The sequence below is a fragment of the Cyprinodon variegatus genome, unplaced genomic scaffold (genome assembly GCF_000732505.1).
Source record: "Cyprinodon variegatus isolate N-32 unplaced genomic scaffold, C_variegatus-1.0 Scaffold1046, whole genome shotgun sequence".
In the NCBI taxonomy this organism is placed as follows: domain Eukaryota; kingdom Metazoa; phylum Chordata; class Actinopteri; order Cyprinodontiformes; family Cyprinodontidae; genus Cyprinodon; species Cyprinodon variegatus.
Window position 1 is genome coordinate 162437 of NW_015151499.1, and position 21315 is coordinate 183751.

Below are 21315 nucleotides of genomic sequence, written 5' to 3' on the forward strand. Positions count from 1 at the left end.
GTGACCCCCAAACTGGGAGAGTGGCTACAGCAGATTCCAGGTAAAAGTTTTTTGTTGTTTTTATGTATATATAGATATATATATATATATATATATATGACAGGTTGTGCTTCCCTATGATCGTCATTAAGGCATCATGAATAAAGAAAACAGAATATGGCCAACAATGGATCCCTGTGGTACCCCACACGTGAGAGGAGCAATTGATGATGAGAGGTCACCAATCATAACAGAAAAGCTCCTATTTGACAGATAGGAGCAGGGTCATTTGAGTGTCAAGCCTCTGATGCCTCCCCAATTCTCAAGGGGTGAGAAGAGGACAGCATGGTCCACTATGTCAAATGCCGCTTTGAGGTCAAAAAGGACTAGAACAGTATGATTCCCAGCATCTACAGACAAGGCACTATTATTATGCACTCTCAGCAGTAAACACTCTTGAAATGTAGTTGAGTTCAAAACTTATAACTGTACAAAAACAAAACCTTTGAAAGAAAAGACAGACAAGAGACTATAATTGGACAACACTGTAGGGTAAACATTAAGCTTCTTAAGTAGGGGCCTGACCACATCATGTTTAAAGGCAGCTGGGACAAATCCTAAAGAGAGACGGGAACCAAAAATAGTAAGAAGACTCGCCCCAATGGTATTCAAAACCTCCTTCGCTATTCTGGCAGGGACAATGTTTAAGGGAAAGTTGATAGGTTTCATGTGTTGTACAACCTCCATTGGTAACGTCAGAGAAACTGGCTTAAATTTCTCAAAGAAAGCTGAGTGTGTTGGAAAAGCCAGTAAACACCATACAATTAGCACAGGTGAGTTTCTTGATACATGCTATGACAGAAAAGGTTTCCAAATTCAAAAACTTTGAACCAAGCTGACTGTATGATCTAGTTGAACTGCTTCTGTAAAGTGCCTTGAGATGATATGTGTTGTAATTGGAGCTATATAACTAAGCTGAATTGAATTTATTCAGCTGACATAACTGAACAACAAAAGCCGTGCTCAAATGTGAATACTTAAAAACTTGGTATTCCTTTGTTTGGCTTTTTTACCTGTTACAAATTTAAATTAATACTTTAATGTCTCTCTAGCCAAGGTCCAACCAAGGCGTGGGCAGTATCAGTCCCTATGAACACAAAAGTATTAGTTTCAAGTCCTTTAAATCTGTCTGTCTAAAGAATAAACTCTCTTTTTCAGAAAGCATATTCTAAACTCTTTTAAAGGGATGATGTATATATGTTATCAAAACATATAATCATATTTATTCAAAGGATCAATCTTAAAATTTAGATTTTAATCTGAATGACTACATGAATGAAAAGATGAAGGGAAAATGCAATAAAAGGATTTTCTACTCATAAAGATCTAAATGAACATGTATTTTATCTTCTTAAAAGTGTTTCTCAAAGGGCTGGAGATTAAACATTCATATTCTTAAAGTGAATTAAAGATCTAACTTCATCAAATGGTCTCTCTCTCTTTCCCTGGAGAGGTAAACTCACACTTTAAACACAACAAGAGCAGAAATAAAGACAAATCCCAACCCCAGGCCTAGCTCATGGGTTCAGCTGTACTGGGCGAGGTCACATGCCTCCTTTGCATTGTTGTCATAAGAGCTTCTTAAACACCGTTTTTCTGACCTGTCACCAAGAGCTTATTTACCTTAGGAAACCCTACCAGGGGAATACAAGCCCAATAACCTAGTCTCTGGCATCATTTGAGCACTTAAACCCTTTCACTACGTTAAGATGGTGCTTCAAGGCAGGGATAATGCTAATATAGCCCTGTTCACTAATGAGGGGAGAATGTAACGGGAGGTTGATAGAGGGATCAGTGCATGCAGATGCTTTACCATCCTGTTTTGGTAAAGAGGGAGCTGAGCCAGAAGGCAAAGCTTTCAATTTACCTCTGGGTCCACGTTCCTACCTCACCTATGGTCATGAAATCTGGATGGATGGTGGCCGGGACACTTCCCTAGAGATATGGGCTTAGCCACCCAGAAGAGGCTGTTAGTAGGGCTGTTTTCTTCTCCACATTGAGAAGAGTCAGCTGAAGTGGTACAGACATCTGTTCCACATGCCCCCTGAACGCTCCCTCAGGAGGCCTTCCAGGCATGTCTCACCCGGGGCGAGGCCTGGAGCATGACCTGTTGGAGGGACTATGTCTTCAGGCTGGCCCTTGAATCTTTAGGCCTGACAGAGGTGTCTGGGGAGAGGAAAGTCTGGGAGTCTCTACTGAGACTGCTGCCCCTGTGACCCGGTCCCGGATAAGAGGAAGAAGACAACTATTTTCTTTCCTTCTGTATCTGCTGTCTCTTGCTCCGCTCACTCTTTTCTCTCCTGTCAGTCTAAGCTATCTTACACACCACAAGTATTCAGCCTCTCAAGCAGCCCCAAAACCAGAAAAGTGTCACGCTATATGCCTAGAACAGCTTCCCCTCTAGCTTTAAACTGAGAAAGGCCATCAGATTAAGCAAAAACTGTTTTTAATTTCTAATATCGAGGTCATTTTTCTTTTTTGACCATTTGTAAAATAATTACTAGACATTGTTCTTTGTCCTGTTATATCTCAGTTACATGTGTTTGACACAGTCAATCTCAATATTCACCTGAAAAGGCTATATGCTTTGTAGATCATGCCCGACAGATTTGAGTTAGTTCAATTGCCTTTTTTATATCAATTCTGAATTCTTAGTAAAATTAACAGACAGCATGAGATATATTTACACAGTTATGCTGGTAGTGGTCTGGTATATTTTTTCTATAATTCCTGATGAATCCTTCCAATATATTGATAAACTGCAAGAGTGTTTTGGGGACATAAAATCTTCCACAACTAATTGCTTTTGAATTCAGACAAGAAGAAAATGTGTGTGTTTTGGACAAGAGCCTCTGCAATTTAACTGATTAAAAATCTATTTGCATGTTTGAATCTAAATTCATATATAATATTTTTTTGCATTTAAAATAGAAGTTAGTTTTTGATATTATGTGTAAAATCCACTGAGTGAAAAACCTTTTGTGAATCAGTTTAATACACATAAGCTAATTTGAAAGAGTTCCTCGATAAGAAGTAAGTGGGGGGAGGGGGATGAATCAGCTGATGAAGGAGAATCAGCAATAAGTGTTGACTAAAAGAACACAGCTGGAGTGTGTTTTGTGGACAATGACCTTGTTTTGTATGTTTCCTGCAGTGAAGACATAGCCCTGCAAGGTTGGAGGTGCTTAGAAAGCCAGACCGACTTATCGTATCACAGAAATGGAAAGATACAGAATTGTGCAACAAGTGCAAATAGTCTCATGTTACCCTTTCACTCATTTTTTAATACTCTAGAATAATTTCAACCTTCAATTTTCTGAATAAAACATTTGCACGCCTATGATGTTTCTTCTAGACCAAGAGTCTCAAACCGGTTCCAGAAAGGGCCGAGTGGCTGCCGGGTGTTTTTCCCATCAAGCAATTGCTCACCAGACTCTATTCATCTCATCAAGTCATCATGTTCAGATTGCACTCAGTTGATGAGATGACTGAAATCTGGTCTGCGATTGCTTGGTTGGAAGGAAAACCTGCAGCCATATGGCCCTTCCTGGAACCAGTTTGAGACCTGTTCTCGACATTTCACCTGAGTTGGCAATTTATTCATTCTAGAGAAACTGACACCTGCTCTGTAATATTTGAGTCTATGAAGGTGATTCACATGGATGTAAACCCTGAACTGCAGGTAAACAGATCAGAACAGGAACAGGAAGCCTCAGATGTTCAAGAGTCTAAAAAACAGTTCAGGCAAACCGTTCAGATGGGAACAGGCAGTCTCAAGGGCTGGTTATACTCCTGCAACAGTGTGTCGCAGTGAGCTTGTTGCAGGTATGATGCAGAATTTTCTTTATTTATACTCAATATTGAAGCGTAATCTGCGCTATTTTATTCCATGCCACAACGCAAGAGGGGAAAATCATGAACTAGCTTTGGGTCTATATACACTCATGATGTCATTACCTTGTGTTACAGCATCTACCAGTTAGGCTAGCTGCAACAACAAACATAAATCTACAGTCAAAACCAGCTCTTCCTCCACTACATGGAGTTCAGCTGTTCTTTAGCATATAGCTGACACAATACAAATAATGCTAACCCTCTGAGGCAGTGTTCATCAATTACAGTCCTTGAATGTCATTGTGCTGCACCAGATGTGTCTCTGATTCTACACTTCAAATGGCTGAATTACCCCCTTCAATGTGCAGTCGAGTCCTCATGAATGGTCCCGATTAATTGACTCGTGCGTTGGAGTAGAGACACATGTAAAACATGAAAGACACTAAAACTCAAATACTGAAAATTTAGGAAACCTTTAGAACCCCCCCTCCTTTTTTTCCACATCATTCATTATGATCAGAAGCATACAGTTACAGTAGGTAATAAACCTCCTTTTAACCCTCTAATAAAGACACTAACAGTTCCTTACAGTGTAGAATATTTTTGCATTTATTTTCCACTGGTAATAATAGATAATAAAACTAAAATATATTTCAAGTCGAAAGTTATGCATTCCTGCTAAACTGCATTCATATTTATACTACTGATAGAGATGCATCATTCCAGTTTTCCAATCTAGACCAATAAAAATACCCGGGCAGACATTTTTTGATGCCGATCTGATACTACTTTTGAAAGAATAAACCGCATAGCTCGACATGTGTGTAAAGGCTTTAGGCTTAAAATTAACAATGTAAAAAAAGGCAACAAATTTACACAGATATAAACATACTTCATATCTTACATTAACAAAAAAAGTCTACATTAACAGTAAAAAAAAGAGTTAATAAAAAACGCTTCAATTTAAAATGAACTGCAAACAGATATTTTGAAATGTAATATAAAATATGGCAGATAGCTAACACTCACTTTAGATGTATGTATCTGAATTGCTGTGAATGGAAGTAACTGAAAAAAAGTGCTTCCGATGGCTGCATCAGCATCATGCATCTAAGATCTAATCCAGCTAATTAGCTGTTTGATTTGGAGCTGATATCCTTTATAGGTTTTGCATAACTTGCATCTCTAGTTACCTGTCTAACTAAAATGACGTGCAGTGTTTGTATGAGCAAATTAATAAGAAACACACAATTTCTGTATGGAATGAATGGTAAAAGTGCATTTACTTAATAAACTTTGCATCTGCAGATATTCATGCCCATTTTCACAAAGTCGTTTAGATTTAAACATCCAGAAAAGAGTAAATTATCTCACATTTTACAACCGGTTTTATCCCCAGAAAAAAAGTTACATGTCCTTTAAACACTAATTTTTTGGTCTAAGACTTTTTCTCAGACCTTTCCAATGATTTCTCATTTAAAAAGTTTCAAAATGATGCCATGTGGGCTAAAGTAGGGATGTGTTGCCTGAAGACAACACTATAGAGAGCTAACAAGGAAGGAACAAAGAACTATTTAGGAAGTAGTGCTGCAAGTGGCACATAAACCTCAAAAGATAAGGTAAGCTGCTCACATAAAAAGGGTGACAGTTTGAAGAAGAAGGGTTTAGAATGAAATATAAGTGTACAGTTCCAATCTACATGAACACAAGCAAAAACTGTCAGTTAGTCAGGCAGAATAAAGATAAAGAGAGCAGCAGCCAACAGCCTAGACCTACCTCTGTTGTTTGGACTGTAGGGTCCGTTGTGTCCCAGGTGCCATTTCCCAATGAGAGCGGTGTAATAACCAGCCTGCTGCAGGAGCTGGGGCAACGTAACTTCAGAAAGAGGGAGTCCAGCCACAGAATTTACACCGAAGTTATGAGTGACTCCATTTCTGAGGCCATAACGGCCTGTAAGGATAGCAGCACGTGATGGAGAGCAGGTAGAAGCAGGGGAATGGAAGTCTGTTAATCTGAAAAACAACATTTTTTAAACAGTTTACTATCTGAGGGGCGCTCCCAAGAGAATAACCCCATATTAATTTGATGCGCTGATTTTCAGAGGCCTCCAATATATCATCAATAAGTGATTTACCTGAGCCCTTGCTGGGCCATCTGGTTAAGGTTTGGCGTATTATTTGTGTGTTTCTCTGGTTGGTTAGCATCCAGGTCGCCCCATCCTATATCATCTGCCAATATGATGATGAAGTTGGGCTTCATTCTGAACTGTTCTTCAGTTCGTCTTTGGGAAGCTGTGAAGATCACCAACCCAAACAGCAAAGTCCCAGACAGGAGCAGCTGATATGTCAGCCCGGCCATCATGGGTTAAAACTGTAAAACGGAACACAGGTTTGACTCTGTGCTTGGCTAATACACAACAACATTAAGGATAATAATAAAAATAGGAGCACATTAAAAGCCCTGTTTTTAATTTTCAATGGTTTGAAACTACCTGGAATTTTGAGTTTAGTTGGGCCTTTTCCTTTAAAGTTTTCGCTTATTGTTGAAACTTTCTTTACCATAAAGCTCAAAACTATTTACATTGAATATTGTTTTAATTTCATTCACACAGGTTCTCCGTCTCACCAAGGATTAACTGGACATCTGTCGTACTCATGATGAGGACCACAGAGGTTTAACGAAGGTGTGCACTGAGTTTTACCAAAGTTTGTTTCTACAATTATTCTTATTGCACAGTTATTATGTTTTTTATTATTATTTTATTTCATTTCTTTTTTTTTTATATAAAAATTTTTTTTATTTCATTTCTATTTTTATTGTACTCGCCAAAATGATTAAATAAAGTTTGCAGCATAGCTGAGTGACCGGAAACCTTAAAAATGAACAATTCTGTCACGCTTGAGAAAAAGACCAACCGACCGCTTACATCAATAATATAATGTACAACATGGTCATGGTCTTGAAGCCATGAGGAGAGCATTATCACAGAGGATCTGCAGCTGAAAGTGAGCCCCAAAAATCAGGCCTTTATGGGAAAAGATGCATACAGAAGCCGCAGGAAATCAGGTTTTGCTGTTTATTTTGAAGTGTTGAATGTAAAAAAGAGGTATTCAAAGTTTTGGAAGACAATAAATACATTACAACTGCTGCTCATCTACAGATACAAAGGGTTAAACCTTAATTTCTAAACACCTAAGTGAGGTTATTTTGAAATGGCATTACAGACTAATTATATATCAGCTGTGTGAGGATTATACAAACATCTATTGATAAATAACACAACTTAAACATGCAACTTCAAAATGCATATTTCAACAATGTTTAACATTTTGTAATGAGGGACACAGTAATCGAATTATTAGGTTAACAACAGTGCAGCCCTATTCAAAACATATTTGTTTGAACTGGAGGAAAGGTTAAAGGTCACTTTTTTCCCATTTATCAGGAACCATTTACTGTCTTTCTTTGCCATTATGGGTATATCCTGATAAACTGGTATTCCAGATCAACTTTTTTCATCTGTAGTGTGCAGCCAAACAAATTTACATGTAAAATAGGAGACACTTTAAGCATTATTATTATTATTATTTTTTTTTATCTAACTGAAGGTTTGAGGTTGGCAAAGTTAAAGATTTAAATCTAATGAGATCCTGTGATTGGACTTTGATCAAAACATTAATACCCTAAAACACGCCAACATGGTTTCAGATAAAGAATTCTGCAGAGAGGGTCAGTGTGATCCCAAAACCAAAAGATGTTGTTCAGCTATAAGATTATGAAGCTTTAAGAGAAAATACTAGATTTGTATAAATTACCTCTTTTGGTAAATAAATCATTTGAAATCGGAATTTCTTCACTCAGCTTGTTATTTAAGCTGATAATCTAAAAGAACGTAATGTACATTTGGCAGATGTCCAACTGTTCCAACATTTTTTGAAAACCTGAAAGACCTGAAAAATGTAACCAGTAGAGCGCTCCATGTTGGAAATGTGCGTCTGTGGACGGTTACTACTAAACAGGCTGCAACCAGATCTCTCTAAACCGTCACCCTCCTCTGAATGACTGTGAGCTTGTGACACACACTGCATGCCTGTACTTTGGGGTTCATGTGTGTCTGCAGACTAACCAGAGAGAACATGTGGCGCGTTTACAGTAGATCTATAGTCTACCCTGCGGAAGAAACTTACTCCTGACGAAGAAGGGATTGATTTCGGCTGAAATGAGCAACCCAAAGGTCAGAAAATAATTCTTAAAAAAAAAATTAACAAAGTGGCATAACTGCTTTGATTGTGTTGGATTTCTTTTTATTACATGAGTGGAAACAGCTGAGCTAACTTAAAAAGGCGACATAGAGCCAGGCTACTTACAGTGAGCGAGCTGTCATTAAACAGCAAACAGCCACGCGACAACAAGCCGCCGCTGGAACCAGGACATTGCGTCATTCGCACGAGGACGGACCGTACCTCCAGCCCCCCTCCACCCCCACCCACTGGTCATAATTAATCAGAAGGACAAATCAAAATCTTTACTTTTAAAATTATTAAAGACAGAAAAACGTAGAATTTAGAGTTTGAGTTAAAATCTAACAACAGAAAATAATATAAACATATAAAAGTATCTGATCCAAACAAAAAAGGGGAAAGAGGTTTAAAGAAATTGCACTGGAAAAAAAGTGTTAACACATCTCCTGTGTTTTTCCATCCTTTTAACTCATTCAGCCTCTAACATCTGCTCTGATGATCCCCTCCCAAACTTTTTCTGGTAAACATGTAGAGTTCAGACATCCTTTGCATGCTACACTGATTCATTGAGTTTGTATGTGACTGACAAACTCTCTCTCTCTGTTTTGAACTGGAAAGTAATTTCTCTTTTTCCTGCATGATGGTCTGATTTCAAGTTTTTTTTTTAAATAAGTACAAATCTGGAAAGTGAGGTGTGAATTTGTTTTTGGTTAATCCTGAATCAAAGCTGTGCAGAAACCCTGTTTAAAGTCATTACGATGTAAGTTTTTGCAGGAGGGTTTATTTTGCGTTGCAAGTTTAGGTTCAGCTGTTCAAATTGGAGGAAGATTTCCAGTTTTAATTCTTAGACTGTTACATTTCTGGCTGTGTGCTCAGAGTTGTTTTTCTGTTGGAAGTTGAACTTCAGCCTGGTCTGGAGAATAGGCCTAGAGCAAATACATATTCCTACCACAGTTCCAGATTTTTATTTTTAACGAAATTTAGATTATTTTCCTTCAACTTCACAAACGTGAGACTTTGTGTTGGTACATCACATTAAATTCCAATAAAATGCCTTGAAGTTTGTGATGTAATGTGACAAAATGTGGAAAACCTTAAAACATTCCTTTTAGATATACTTATTTGTCAAATGTTGCCTGTTAACTGCACGCCTTTTGATTTGAATCTGCAACTATTTCTTTATTGTGATTTGGTTTTACAGTGTTTAATTTTGGAGCTTTTATCTGAGTCGTTTCAACATTTCTGCATTCCAGCTTTGTCAGCACTGTCTCTGTATGTGCATGTAGTAACAGCAACTAAGGGTTACCATTCATGTTTATTTGGTTTGTCAATAAAGTGTTATGCAATGACATCCCACAACACGAAGTAACTCTCTTCAATGAAACTTTTCATCCGATTTAGAAAGATCTGCAAGTCTGAATACTGATAATGATGGATCTACTGCCGTGCACCATTAACATTCCAGCAGTTGTTATGAAAGCTGTCTTGTTGCGAAACTGAATAAAACCTAAGGAGGAAAATTACATAAGCTTCATATAGAATATTTGAACTATACATTCACTACAAAAACAATCTAGAAATAATTAAAAATGTCTTAAATAAAGTGTATTTACCCTTAATTTGAGCAAGTAAATAAGATGATTTGGAAATGAAATTAGTATTTTTACTCTTAAAATAAGATCATTAAATAATATGAACTTGAAATAAGATAATGTAATTGTTTTATTTCATATTTTAAATGTAAGTTGTCTTGTTCCATTGGCAATGTTTCTCACTTATCTCAATTCAAAAAAAAAATTGCCTTAATGAGATTTCAATTTTTTGCAGTGTTTCTCTTAAGCGGAGGAGTTTTATAAACAATACTGGAAAGGTTCTGATATAAAGATGCTTTTATTTCTATTTATTTCCATCACCTTGATACCTTTATCATAGGAGATTTATAGCGATTATAATCCCTTTAGTGCATTTTTTTTATAATAAATAAATAGGATTATTGCAGTTTAATGCAAAGTTAATTCATAAGTAATTTATATTTTATTGCCAAGCATTAGAGTAGGTCAACATGTGGAAGTAAAGCAATGGTGATAACATCTGGATTTCACCAGCTCCCCCTCCCCTCACCTTTAAATGCATTAATAATTAATTAGTTCCAACTTTGCAAAAAGAGGCTGAACTTCAGCTACTGTTTTTTTTTTTTCTCTTGATATCTCTGGGCTCCGCTCTGGCACTGTTTGTACCTTAAACATATCTGGAAAGGATGCGCAGCAAACAGACGGAGGAACATCTGCAGCACTAAAACTGTAAAACAGGTAAAGCGCAGCTTTAATCTAACCTGTTCGTCATGAGAAGAGAAGATCAGAAGGTTTCAGAGGTTCTCTGACTCTTCTTGGCAGCTGTTCATCCACTGAGGGCTGGTTCCGCTTGTCAGATTTCGACCCCTCTGCAGAATCCAAGCCGTCCCAGCCGAGCGCCAGCAGGGATTTGGACCGGGGCAGGTGGCCAAGGAGCGGCTCCACACTGCGGACGGAGCGCGGTCAAAGGTCCGGGCATGTTTGCTTGGAAGATTTTCTCAATAATACATAAAAACATATTTATTTTAAAACAGACATAAAAGCATAAACGTTTTATGATATCAAAAAGACTGGACAAGAGTTCAGTCAGTTTTGTCCTCTTATTTAAAAATATATAAAGACCGACAAACAAACTATAATTTGATCTACTTTAATGGATAAAATTCTTTATAAATTTCTAGTTTGTGACCAGTCCATACTGTGACTGTAGGGGGCGCTGTTTCCTCCGTAGGCCTACAGTTCAAATGTGTCCCAAGTTTTGTGTTTTTAGTCACAAGAATAGTCCACAGATGGACTTATCAATAAATTACAGTTTTTAAATACCGTAATCAAATGGTTATAACGATGTTATTGTTTAAGAATGAGAAAAGAAATTATTAGAACATTTTTTTAAAGCACTCAAAATATGAGAAAAGTGCTTATTACTGATAATTTTATGCTTTGCTTTTAGACATTAATAAAATATTATATATAAATAAATATTCCTGTTTTTACTTTCCTGTTCTTACATTATAGGGTCCATATAATCTGTAATACTCCCTACATTATTATAATAAAGCTATTTACGGTACATGTATAAATCAAGTGAAACACAATGGCAATAGCCGTACTGCTCCACTTAGGAAAGCTAAATCTGTTGGGCCCTGTTTAAAAAAATTATATAATAAGTTACACTAAAATGGCTTGTGTTTTAATGAGATTTCTTCTAAATGGAATTTTGTTCTTTTAATGAAAGACTTATGAAAAATATTGTTGTTTATCTGAAGCTTAAAATGTTTGAATCGGTTCTTCATATGAATATCATAGATTCTGGTATAGATTTAAAGTAAATGCATGTCTTTGCTTGCAGATGCCTCTTAATAAGAGTAGGGTAGATGACAGACATTCACACAGTGATATATTTAAAGTATTGATATAATCTAATGTTTAAGGAAATCCTGTTTCTTTAAACATACGATCATATCACACCTGTTAGTCAGATTATATAGACTCTACTTTTTAAATTAGATTATCAAAATGAAAAGAACATTTTATAAAATGTTTAGCTCATTAAGTTGTAATGAATAATAAACTATCTGAACCCAGGATATTTGTGAAGAACTTCCTAATTCTTCTTCTTAATAATTAACATTTTGAGTGTATTAAAGCTTACGTTGCTCTTCCAGGACATGGCACCGTGTGGAGCTCAGATAACCCGATTCCTGGGGGCCCTGGTGTACTCAGAGGCTCCTGATGGAGGCTGGGGTTGGGTGATCTCTGTTGCCTTCTTTATAGTGGAGACTTTCACATATGGTATCATCAAAAGCTTTGGGATCTTCCTCCAGGACATGAAGGAAGAGTTTGGGGAGACCAACAGTCGAGTGTCATGGATCGTCTCCATCTGTGTGTTCACCATGACCTTCAATGGTAGGTCGCAGGTTCATCGGAAAACTGAAAAACAGTACCTAGTCCAGGAAGTCCAATTTCATCACAGTCAACTAATGAAATGATTTCTATGCAATCTGCAGGTCCTCTTTCCTCGGTGATGACTAACCGATTTGGCTTCCGCTTTGTTGTTATGATTGGAGGTTTACTTATATCCACTGGCACCATCGCAACCAGCTTCACTAGTTCCCTCAATCAAATATACATTACCTATGGATTAGTTACAGGTATTTATCCTAATTCTTTTACATTTCTAGATGTTAAATGATGAATGTGTCGTTTTTGAAGTTGTTGTGTAGGAATATCTTTTGGTTAATTATTCATATATGTGTTCAACTGTGCAGGTCTAGGCTACTGTCTGACTTTCCTGCCCACTGTGACCATCCTTGCAAAGTACTTCAGCCGCCGGCGCTCTCTGGTCACCGCTTTGGCTTCTACTGGGGAGTCCTTTGCAATGTTTGCTCTGGCACCAGGTAAGAGAGCAAGAGCGTCTGTGGATACTTGTTATACATTAACACCTGGAGTGCCAAAATATTTATGCTCTTTGAAAGTCATATCATCTTGCCATTGCTAAGATCTTTGGTATATTCCATTAGGACCTATATTGTATAGTGAATCATTGGGTGAAAGAATGAGACATGACTTTAATTGTCTGAAACTAAAAACAAAAAGTGTCATTTGGATTTAACCGATTGTGATTACAGCTTTAAGTCTGTTCATAGTCATTTTTGTTCTGAATTTGAAACGGACCATTCTAACACCGACGCATGCTTTTAGCTAACCATATTTCATTCTAGCGTGTTGCTTTATGTTGAAAGCTGTTGTCTTTTGAATCCTCTAAGTGAGTTTCTTCCAGCTTGTTTTTTTAGATCCATGCATTTTTTTTTCATCATCTCTTACCAGCTTCACAGCGAGAAAGAACCCCAAACCAAATGTTACCACCACTATGTTGAGGGTTTTTTTACTGTTGGTTTTGCACCAAACACAGTATTTTGCATGTAGACTAAAATGTTTAGTTTTTTTGTTTTTTTTTTAACTTATTTTGTTTTTCCACTAACTTTCTGCCTGCTTCTTATCCATAAAGACCAGATTTTTTAAGTGTATATCCACTAGTTACCCAGGCTGCCAATCTCTGCAGCTCCTCCAAAGTGATAGTTTTGAGCTTCTGACTGCTTCTCTGATTAATTCGCTCCTGCCTGAACCATCAGTTTGGTCGGGTCCAGTTGGACAGTAGTATTTTTTTCTCTGACGTTTTTCTTTGTTTTCATGATATTGATCATTTATGCTCTCTACTAAACTCTTTAAGGCTGGGGTTAATTTAATTTACACTCAGATGGACAACGACCAAATAGATGCCTTCTGGACGCATTTGGTTTTCCTAGATTTTAACATTATGTAAATGAGCTGATTATAAATGCATCGATTGCCTAAAATATTTTAAAAACCATCCTTTTCGTTCCACTTTCCAATTATGAGCCCTGGATGTTGGTCTGTAACATGGTGCTGTAATAAAATATACTGAAGTTTTTGGTTGTTTTTCCACTTAATGTGGAAAATCTATTTACCCCCTGTGTGTGTGTGTGTGTTTTTTTAAACTGACAAATCATCCTTTTCACTTCCCTTAACTGCATTTTCTTTGCTTTTTAGCTTTTTCTGCATTAAGAGACAAAATTGGCTGGCGACACACCATGGCAGTGATTGGAGCTCTGCAAAGCATCATCATCATCTGTGGTGCGCTGCTTCGGCCAATCATTATTACACCCAGAGCCACCCAAAATACGGAAAATGAACATTTTTCTCCAAAGGAGCTGGAAGCACTCAAGACTCAAGAGAATATAGACAGCTTGGTTCTGCAGAATTCTGAGGTAGAGAATAATGAGTTAGGATCTGTGAGCACCGGCAGTGACTCAGGGGTCCAGTCACTTAAATACTCCTCACCAGAGGAGAACATCTTACTGCACAAAGACGCAAAGTTTGAGACAGGTCTGAACTCTTTAGAAAAAAGTAAAGATTCAGAAAAACAAGACAAAGATGCAGAGAAATCAGCGAACAAAGAAGAAACTAAACCAGGAGATATGAAACTTTCTGCAGCTACTTCTAAGCTCTTAGACTTTTCCATCCTCAGAGAGTGCAGCTTTATCCTCTATTCACTGTTTGGACTGTTTGCCACTCTGGGCTTTTTCGCCCCCCCACTGTACGTCATTGAGCTGAGTGTGAGCCGCGGCATGGAGCGGGAGAAAGCTGCCTACATGCTCTCCACCATGGCTGTGGCTGAGATCCTGGGCCGATTCTCCATCGGATGGGTCCTGTCTTTGGTGGTGTTCAGGACAAGGAAGCTCCTGGTGCTCCTGGTTTGCGTGATCATGATGACTGTGGATTTGGTGGGATTTACTTTGGTCACAGAGTTTTATGGTCTGGCTGTGTGTTGTGGTGTGTATGGATTTTTCATGGGAACGCTGGCATGTACCCACATCCCCATGCTGGCAGAGAATGAGGTAGTGGGTGTGGAGAGGATGTCTTCTGCTGCTGGCGTCTATGTGTTCATCCAGAGCTTTGCTGGACTAGGTGGACCACCACTTGGAGGTAGGAAATATCTATTTTATAGGAAAGTGCTATAGTTTTTATATCATTGATGCTGTTTATTCATGCTTAGAGAAACAGATTATGCATTGGTAGAAATCTACAAACTAACTACTGCAACGTTTCCATTATCAAATTGTGGTTAACTTTACTAAAACAAAGCCCAGCCTAATGAGTTTCTAATGGTTAAGGGAGCTTCCAGTTTTCCCAAATTAATACAATGTTTTGTTTAGACTAATCTTTTCAAGTGCTTTTGTAACGGCAACCATATTTCTTGTCTTTTGTCTATCAAAATCTCTAAAGTTAGGTATTGAATTCACAATAATTAAAGCTCTGCTTTCACAGTCCTTCCATCTGTTCATCCTACTGTACTTATCTAAAACCCGAGTTATGCATTCCAGGAGTTAAAAACATTCCTATTTCTAGAGATACTCTCCAATTTCTTCTAAAGAATCCACACAGGTGTTCTAGGGATAGAAGGGATGTTATGCCATTTCAGCAAGTTCACAGCCACTGCTGTGGGTTGTCCTCCTGGTGGGATGGGCTCAAAACATTCAAGGAGAGGCTCACGAGAGAAATCCAGATCAACCACATTAACTGGTTCAAACCAGTGAAGACCTGGACTATTCTAAGCCTTTCTATGCATGGCAGAGCTTTTGCTTTGCAGACATAAGTCATTCAGAGCTACACCTGAGCTCACAGCAAACTACAATCACTGCAGATGTGGCAGCAATCCCTCAAGATGTATCTTGCTTTAACAGACTATCACTAAAACAAGAAGCTAATCACTGAAAGCAATAGATTATCATTTGAACAATGTAGTCATGCTTTTAGAAACTGACCCTCATCCCAGTAACTTTAAACTCTGAATGCTTTGATACGCATTAAAGGTCTCAGTCAGTGAACATCGACACCTTCTGGTATATAACTACACGTAGAAAAAATATCAAACATTTGAGTGTGCATTTGGCTTTAGGTAGATGTCAAAATAAGTTCAGATTTTTACTTTTACTATTGCACCTAAAATATATAGTATTTAGGTTCGAGGAATGTAGCAAATTTGCAACAATAGGCATAAAAGTTTTGGATTTTTGCTCTCATGCCATCAGCAGATATGCCTGCAGGGACCAATCCTACAAGAAAACTCGTTTCTAGGTCAGAAGTGAATGTGTAAAATATGGCATTGGGAGAATGCACACACCAGCTAGGCTGTTTCATTGATAGAAACGGTTTGTATTTTGGCTACAGTAGGTGTAAAGAGGTTAAAGATACCAAGAGAACCACATCGTTTCCCAAAGGAAAGGTGAAACACAAAGATTCCTGTCCTCTTCTGCTCAACTAAATTTAAAGTTCTTCACAATGAACCCCATATTTGTTTGGCTTTGTTTTCTTTATGCGGAATAGTCATTTCAGCACATTTCACACATATCTTAGGTTAGCAGATCAGATTGCACCTACTTGAAAAACAACAATAAGAAATCAGTCTTCAAATACAAAACAAAGTCAGGAGGGTTTGTACTTTTTGCACTGAAGCATGCCTAAATGTGGAGGAGAATTGAGTAAGACCCAAACCTGACGTAGAGGCAGTGGCGGCGACGTCTTTGGCAGAATCGTGGGGTGTAATTATTTAGATAGTTTGTAGGCTCTAGCTTTTTCACTATATGAAGAGTATGGTAGTGGAACAAACAGATCAAAGACAGCAGAGTTTGGAGCAAGTGGGGCAGAATAAGTACTAATAGAGGTGAAAGTTTGGAAAGGGAAAGGAATCATGGAAGTGCTGAAAAACTGGATTAACAAGTTTCTCAAAAACTTCAAAAATACTTCAGGCTGATTAATTTCATTTTTGCTGCTCCAACAACACTCGGATACTTAGAAAAAGCACAAGTTTATAAATTGTTTGGACATATCCGGGTGGTCTTCCCTTAATTTCCTCTAAGCATGAACAAAAGCATTTTGTCAAGCATGACACAGCCTTTGATTCCATCACTCGCTAGAGTTATAGGTCACTAAAATTGTTCCATTGGGTCTGTTTTATTTCACTGCAGGTGTGCTGGTGGACGTCACCCAGAACTATGGAGCGGCCTTCTACTCCTGCGCAGTGGGCATGGGACTGGGTGCTGTGTTCCTGGGATTGGTTGGACCTGCTAAAAGAGGATTACCCTGCAGAAAGACAGGCCTAAAACACTCTGCAATTGAACATGAAATAAACCCTGGCTACAAGGAAGAGCGTGGAGAGCAGAAAGCAAACAAAATAAGCCACAGTGCATTCGGCTGCTCTGGCACAGAGGACAAAAAGCAGATGAGTCAGGGAGAAGACACGAGAGAAGGGGATGAGGTTACAGCTTGTTATTGAGCTAAAAAACACACAAATCAGATAACAGATCAATACATAGAGGTATAGAGTCAAAGGTCATGGCTGCAGTTACTTATGTGACGGGCTCTCACTAACGTTTTAGATCAATGGATGGAGTGGTGTCTTAAATTTAATGAACCGACCAGTATTTTTTACAAGTTCTTTTGCCAAACAGGAAAATGAATGTTTTTGTTTTTTTTATCTAAGTTATGTGGTAGAGTGAATGAACAGTTACATGAGATTTCATGCAAGGTCGTGTAGTAAAACAGCCAGGGTTGCAGGAGAAGTTACTGTAGTTTCTGATAACAATAAGAGGTCTAACACTGAGGCCGTTTACATCACCTGTTGATCAGTCTAATTAACGCTGGAAAATACTGCAAATGCTGCAAACAAAACCTGCTGCACAAATTTTGTTTCACTTAATAGAGAAAATAAATCATAACCTCAGGAGAATGTGTAAAAAAAAAAAGCAATTTTCAATCAAAAAGTCAAACAATGGTGTTTAATCAGAAGTTAGTAAATGACTGTGATTTGTAACAGAAATGTGTTTCTACTTAATAAAGCTGTGAGGTCATCCTTGATTAGTTCTTAATTATGTCTTTATTTTTTTATGAAGCAGTGGCTCACACATTCATCACAGCATCTATGGAAGAGTCTGCGTTGTCATGGAAACCCACCCATCCATGTCAGATGACCTGTTAATGTTAGACTAAGAAAAAAAACGCGTCTGATTAATATTTATATTTCAGTTTACAATTAAAATGAAATATAGGCTTTCAGGTTTTAAAAGGAATTGATATATATTACATTTCATTAAAAACTCTTTAACAGGATAAAGGCATCAATAACTGGCGAACCTTTAGTGAATATTTAGGGAATTATTTTTCGTCTTCTGTAATTTCTGTAGAAGTCGAGATTTTACCAAATTTTTTTTGAGGTCCTTTTTGTTTTTGCTCCAGTGTCCCTTTATTTATGGGGTTCCTCATTTCTTCGCTTATCAGTTGTCTGTTGGTTTTTTAAATCAATGCTGTCCACAGGCTTTTTTACTTTTATTTAATGCATCTGCTGTTACTAGAACTCGTAGACTAAAGTCTGTCCTTTGCAATACAAGAAAAAAATGATAATTTACTGAATAATTTCTTATAACAAGCAGCACTTCTGACTTGTTTTTTTCTTAGTGTCTGCTCCAAATGAAAAACAACAAGATTCCACTGCATATGTTGGTTTACGCATTTTAAAAAATCATAGTTACAACCTTTTAATCAAACTATACATCTTTCAGAAATAATACATAACATGTAGAGTGGTTCAGCATAAAAGTGCCTTATTTTACAGATAAAATAGAGCATGCATTTTTTGATGGTCATAAAATGTATAATAATTTACCTCTGGTTACGATGCCATTAAATAATTCCGCACCAATAGGAATAGTAGGAAGAAGTCACTTGAGAAGTTGCCAGATCCTAGTAGCTTCATGGTGAAATGAAAAAAATTTCTCAGATTTAAGCCAAAAATGAAAAAGAGGCAGAACTGTGAGATAATTGGTCAATCTTTTCTGAGTTGGTGCTTATTTAGGGAACAAAGGGCTCAGAACGCACGAGGATGCCACTCTAGTTCTGAACTGGCATGTGAAATGTTTGGCTTGCTTAGCTTGAGCATCAGTGAACCTGGAAACTGGCTTCCAAAAAGTAGAGAACGATAGTGGGTGAGTGCGCCCCTTATTGGCTGGGAGGACTTAAACTTGTAGCTATACACTTTGCCTTCCTTTCAAATAAGGATTCGGATTTGTTTGAAGAGAAAAAGCACAAAAAAATTACTGTGGTGTAGTTAAAGCTAGGTGTGGTTACTGTGGTGTAGTTAAAACTTCCTGAGTATAATGTGGGCTTGAAATGAGGAGATTGGCAGAGTCAGTTGCATGATCTTATAATACTGTAGGCTATTCCTGTGTCAGTTATAAAGTGATGGGGTTACTGGAGCAACAGAAGAATAATTATGGTCAGAACAAGAGAAATAGTAAAATGTTTCTGAGTGGTTTTGTAACACTGTTATTTGAAATCATATGCAGCTAAGTACAGGTTATAACCAAGCCTATAAATTCCTCTATATGGTGCCAATTTATACATTTATCAAGGTGAGGTTTTCAGATAAATTTTCATTTGGCCGTTGAGTTATAATTAACGGCAGAGTTTGGTCTTCCGAACATAATTCTTCTGCTTCTCCTTTTCCCTTTCTGGATTTTTCACTGATATAAAAAAAAACTGGACAGAGTCCCTGAATATGAGCATCATGTTGTTTGTTTCTAGGAACAGTAATTCAAGGTAACTTTTTTGTTCAGTGTGTTCAAACACTTGCAAAGCCACAACCCTGGTTTATTAATGTCTTCAGTAGTTATTTTTTAAAAAGGTAGAGCAGCCTTATGAGCAAATTCTTGCCCTGGTTTTGAGAGCCAACACGCAGTCTTATCCAGCTTAGTAAGCCTAATAAATAAATAAAAAATAAATAAAGGACCAAAAATTAAATAGTATTATGCAGAATACTTCTCTATAGCTTTATCAGTAACTTATTTCCACCTTATCAGTCATTCTTGTCCAGAGTTCTTTCAAACTTTGCGAAACTCCAGTCGGCCTCAGCAGATGGCCGCTCACACTGAGCCTGGTTCTGCTGGAGGTTTCTTCCTGTTAAAAGGGAGTTTTTCCTCTCCACTGTCGCTACAAGCATGTTTGGTGTGAGGGATTGCTTTCAAGTAAATGAATCAATGCAATCAGCTGGTTTTCCTTAGATATGAACTTTGAACCTATCTGGCTGGATGATCTGGTTGAATAGTCTTTGTAAAGTGCCTTCAGATGACATGTGTTGTGAATTGGCAGAACAGATATAAACTAAATTCAATATTCAAACATTTTTGAGTTTTGTTTACATGATTTTTCAATTTGTTTTTCAGTTTTGGAAATGTAAAACAGTACAAAATGTAGAACCTTATATGTTTGGAATAAGCTTAAGAAAGAAACAATAAAAAAAATGATTTAGGTTGATCTGCTGTCGTTTACCAAAGGAAGAAAAAAAGAGCTGTAAGCATTTTGTCAGTGAGGTCCAAAAGGCTGACGACACATTGGTTTATGGAAATAAGTTATGGATCAGTTGTTTTCTGGTTGCAATTTAACCAGAGCAAATTAGGCCTAATAATACTGTATTTTAATCCAAGCTATATCAGAGCTTAAAATTGCACATTTTCAGTTATTTTCAGTTTACCAAAAGTATTGAAGGAGACACAGGAAACGTAGAGGAAGAGCCACATCATCCTGAACATTCGCATAGGGAAACAGATTGAGTTAAACACAATAGAGTTTAAAGAAACATGTCATATCCAACAAAACTGTTCTGTAGCTGCTAATAGAGTTTTTGGTTAAAGCATTAATGAATGACTAGAGAAAAATAACCAAGACATTAACAACAAATTGTTGATCACATTCTTGACACAAAAGTGTTTAGGTAAAAAAAAAAGAGCAAAAACTAAAGTGAAGAAACAATAAAAATGTACCTGCTAAATTGAAATAAACATTATTGGTTTAGGTAAAAAAAAATCCAGCAAATGTTGAGAAAGATTTTCTAGTACCTACCAGCTCAGCAGAAAATTCAGTCTGCCATGTGAACTCAGGCATGTCAAGGAGCAGAAAACCGACCCAGTCCAGTACAGAGATGACACTCCAAAAGAGTTTTTGACCTATGACTCTTAAAAGTGTCTAGTCACTGGCACTAATCATCATTACAGCAGGGGTTTGTGCACAGTGAGAACTGTATCTTACAGCCTGAAGGAGCTAATTAACTCATTTAAAAAAAAGAAAAAATGCATTTTAGCCTCTAACCTGTCTGCAGTTTAAATCCAACTAAAAAACTGGTGTTTGAAAGAAGAGCAGGCAGGTCCAAGGAGTTACAAACCCTCCTTCTGCATCCACTGGCAATGCTTTGATCGTTTGGTTTTGGGGAATTGCGGCCTAGTGGTTGGGTCATAGAGCTTGGAATCCTGAGGTTCTGAGCTTTAGCCCCACTGCCACATACTGCCACTTAGGGTCTCTGAGCAAGACCCTTAACCTCACACTGCTGCCCGGGCGCCGCACTGTGGCAGCCCCTGCTTCCCAAGGGGATGGGTTAAATGCAGAGGTTAATTTCTCCAATATGAGATCAATAAAGTTATTATTATTATCAAACATATGGCTGATTTCAAAGGTATTCTGGTCTAAAACAAAAATAATGTTCAAAGATTTGGACACAGAAT

At 37.5% G+C, this 21315-nt stretch overlaps 2 protein-coding genes across 5 annotated transcripts in view; one reads left to right on the forward strand and one right to left on the reverse strand.

Moving 5' to 3' along the window:
• arsg (arylsulfatase G) overlaps nucleotides 1-6237 on the reverse strand; it is a 22672-nt gene extending 16435 nt beyond the window's left edge. For both annotated transcript variants that reach the window (XM_015399786.1, XM_015399787.1), the window contains exons 1-2: nucleotides 6008-6237; nucleotides 5650-5885 (exon numbers count right to left, since the gene is read on the reverse strand). In XM_015399786.1, the coding sequence (XP_015255272.1) occupies nucleotides 5650-5885; nucleotides 6008-6234 (463 nt within the window). In that variant the 5' untranslated portion in view covers nucleotides 6235-6237. The remainder of the gene's footprint in view (nucleotides 1-5649; nucleotides 5886-6007) is intronic.
• A 1658-nt stretch (nucleotides 6238-7895) lies between these two features.
• slc16a6 (solute carrier family 16 member 6) lies at nucleotides 7896-18843 on the forward strand. 3 transcript variants are annotated; one of them, XM_015399783.1, is made up of 8 exons: nucleotides 7896-8107; nucleotides 10371-10423; nucleotides 10508-10654; nucleotides 11851-12091; nucleotides 12193-12336; nucleotides 12454-12582; nucleotides 13757-14692; nucleotides 16735-18843. In XM_015399783.1, exons 4-8 carry the CDS (start codon nucleotides 11854-11856, stop codon nucleotides 17040-17042), a joined length of 1755 nt encoding a protein of 584 aa, XP_015255269.1. In that variant the 5' UTR covers nucleotides 7896-8107; nucleotides 10371-10423; nucleotides 10508-10654; nucleotides 11851-11853; the 3' UTR covers nucleotides 17043-18843. The 3 variants fall into 3 exon arrangements, with proteins under 3 accessions (XP_015255269.1, XP_015255270.1, XP_015255271.1); XM_015399784.1 differs by having other exon boundaries at nucleotides 10380-10423; XM_015399785.1 differs by lacking the exon at nucleotides 10371-10423 and having other exon boundaries at nucleotides 10543-10654.
• Nucleotides 18844-21315: the final 2472 nt, after the last annotated feature.

Coding starts and splice junctions, on each gene's coding strand:
- slc16a6 (XM_015399783.1), top strand. CDS start 11,854: ATGGCACCGTGTGGAGCTCAGATAACCCGATTCCTGGGGGCCCTGGTG. Junction 12,583..13,756: donor AATGTTTGCTCTGGCACCAG/GTAAGAGAGCAA, acceptor TTTGCTTTTTAG/CTTTTTCTGCATTAAGAGAC. Junction 14,693..16,734: donor AGGTGGACCACCACTTGGAG/GTAGGAAATATC, acceptor ATTTCACTGCAG/GTGTGCTGGTGGACGTCACC.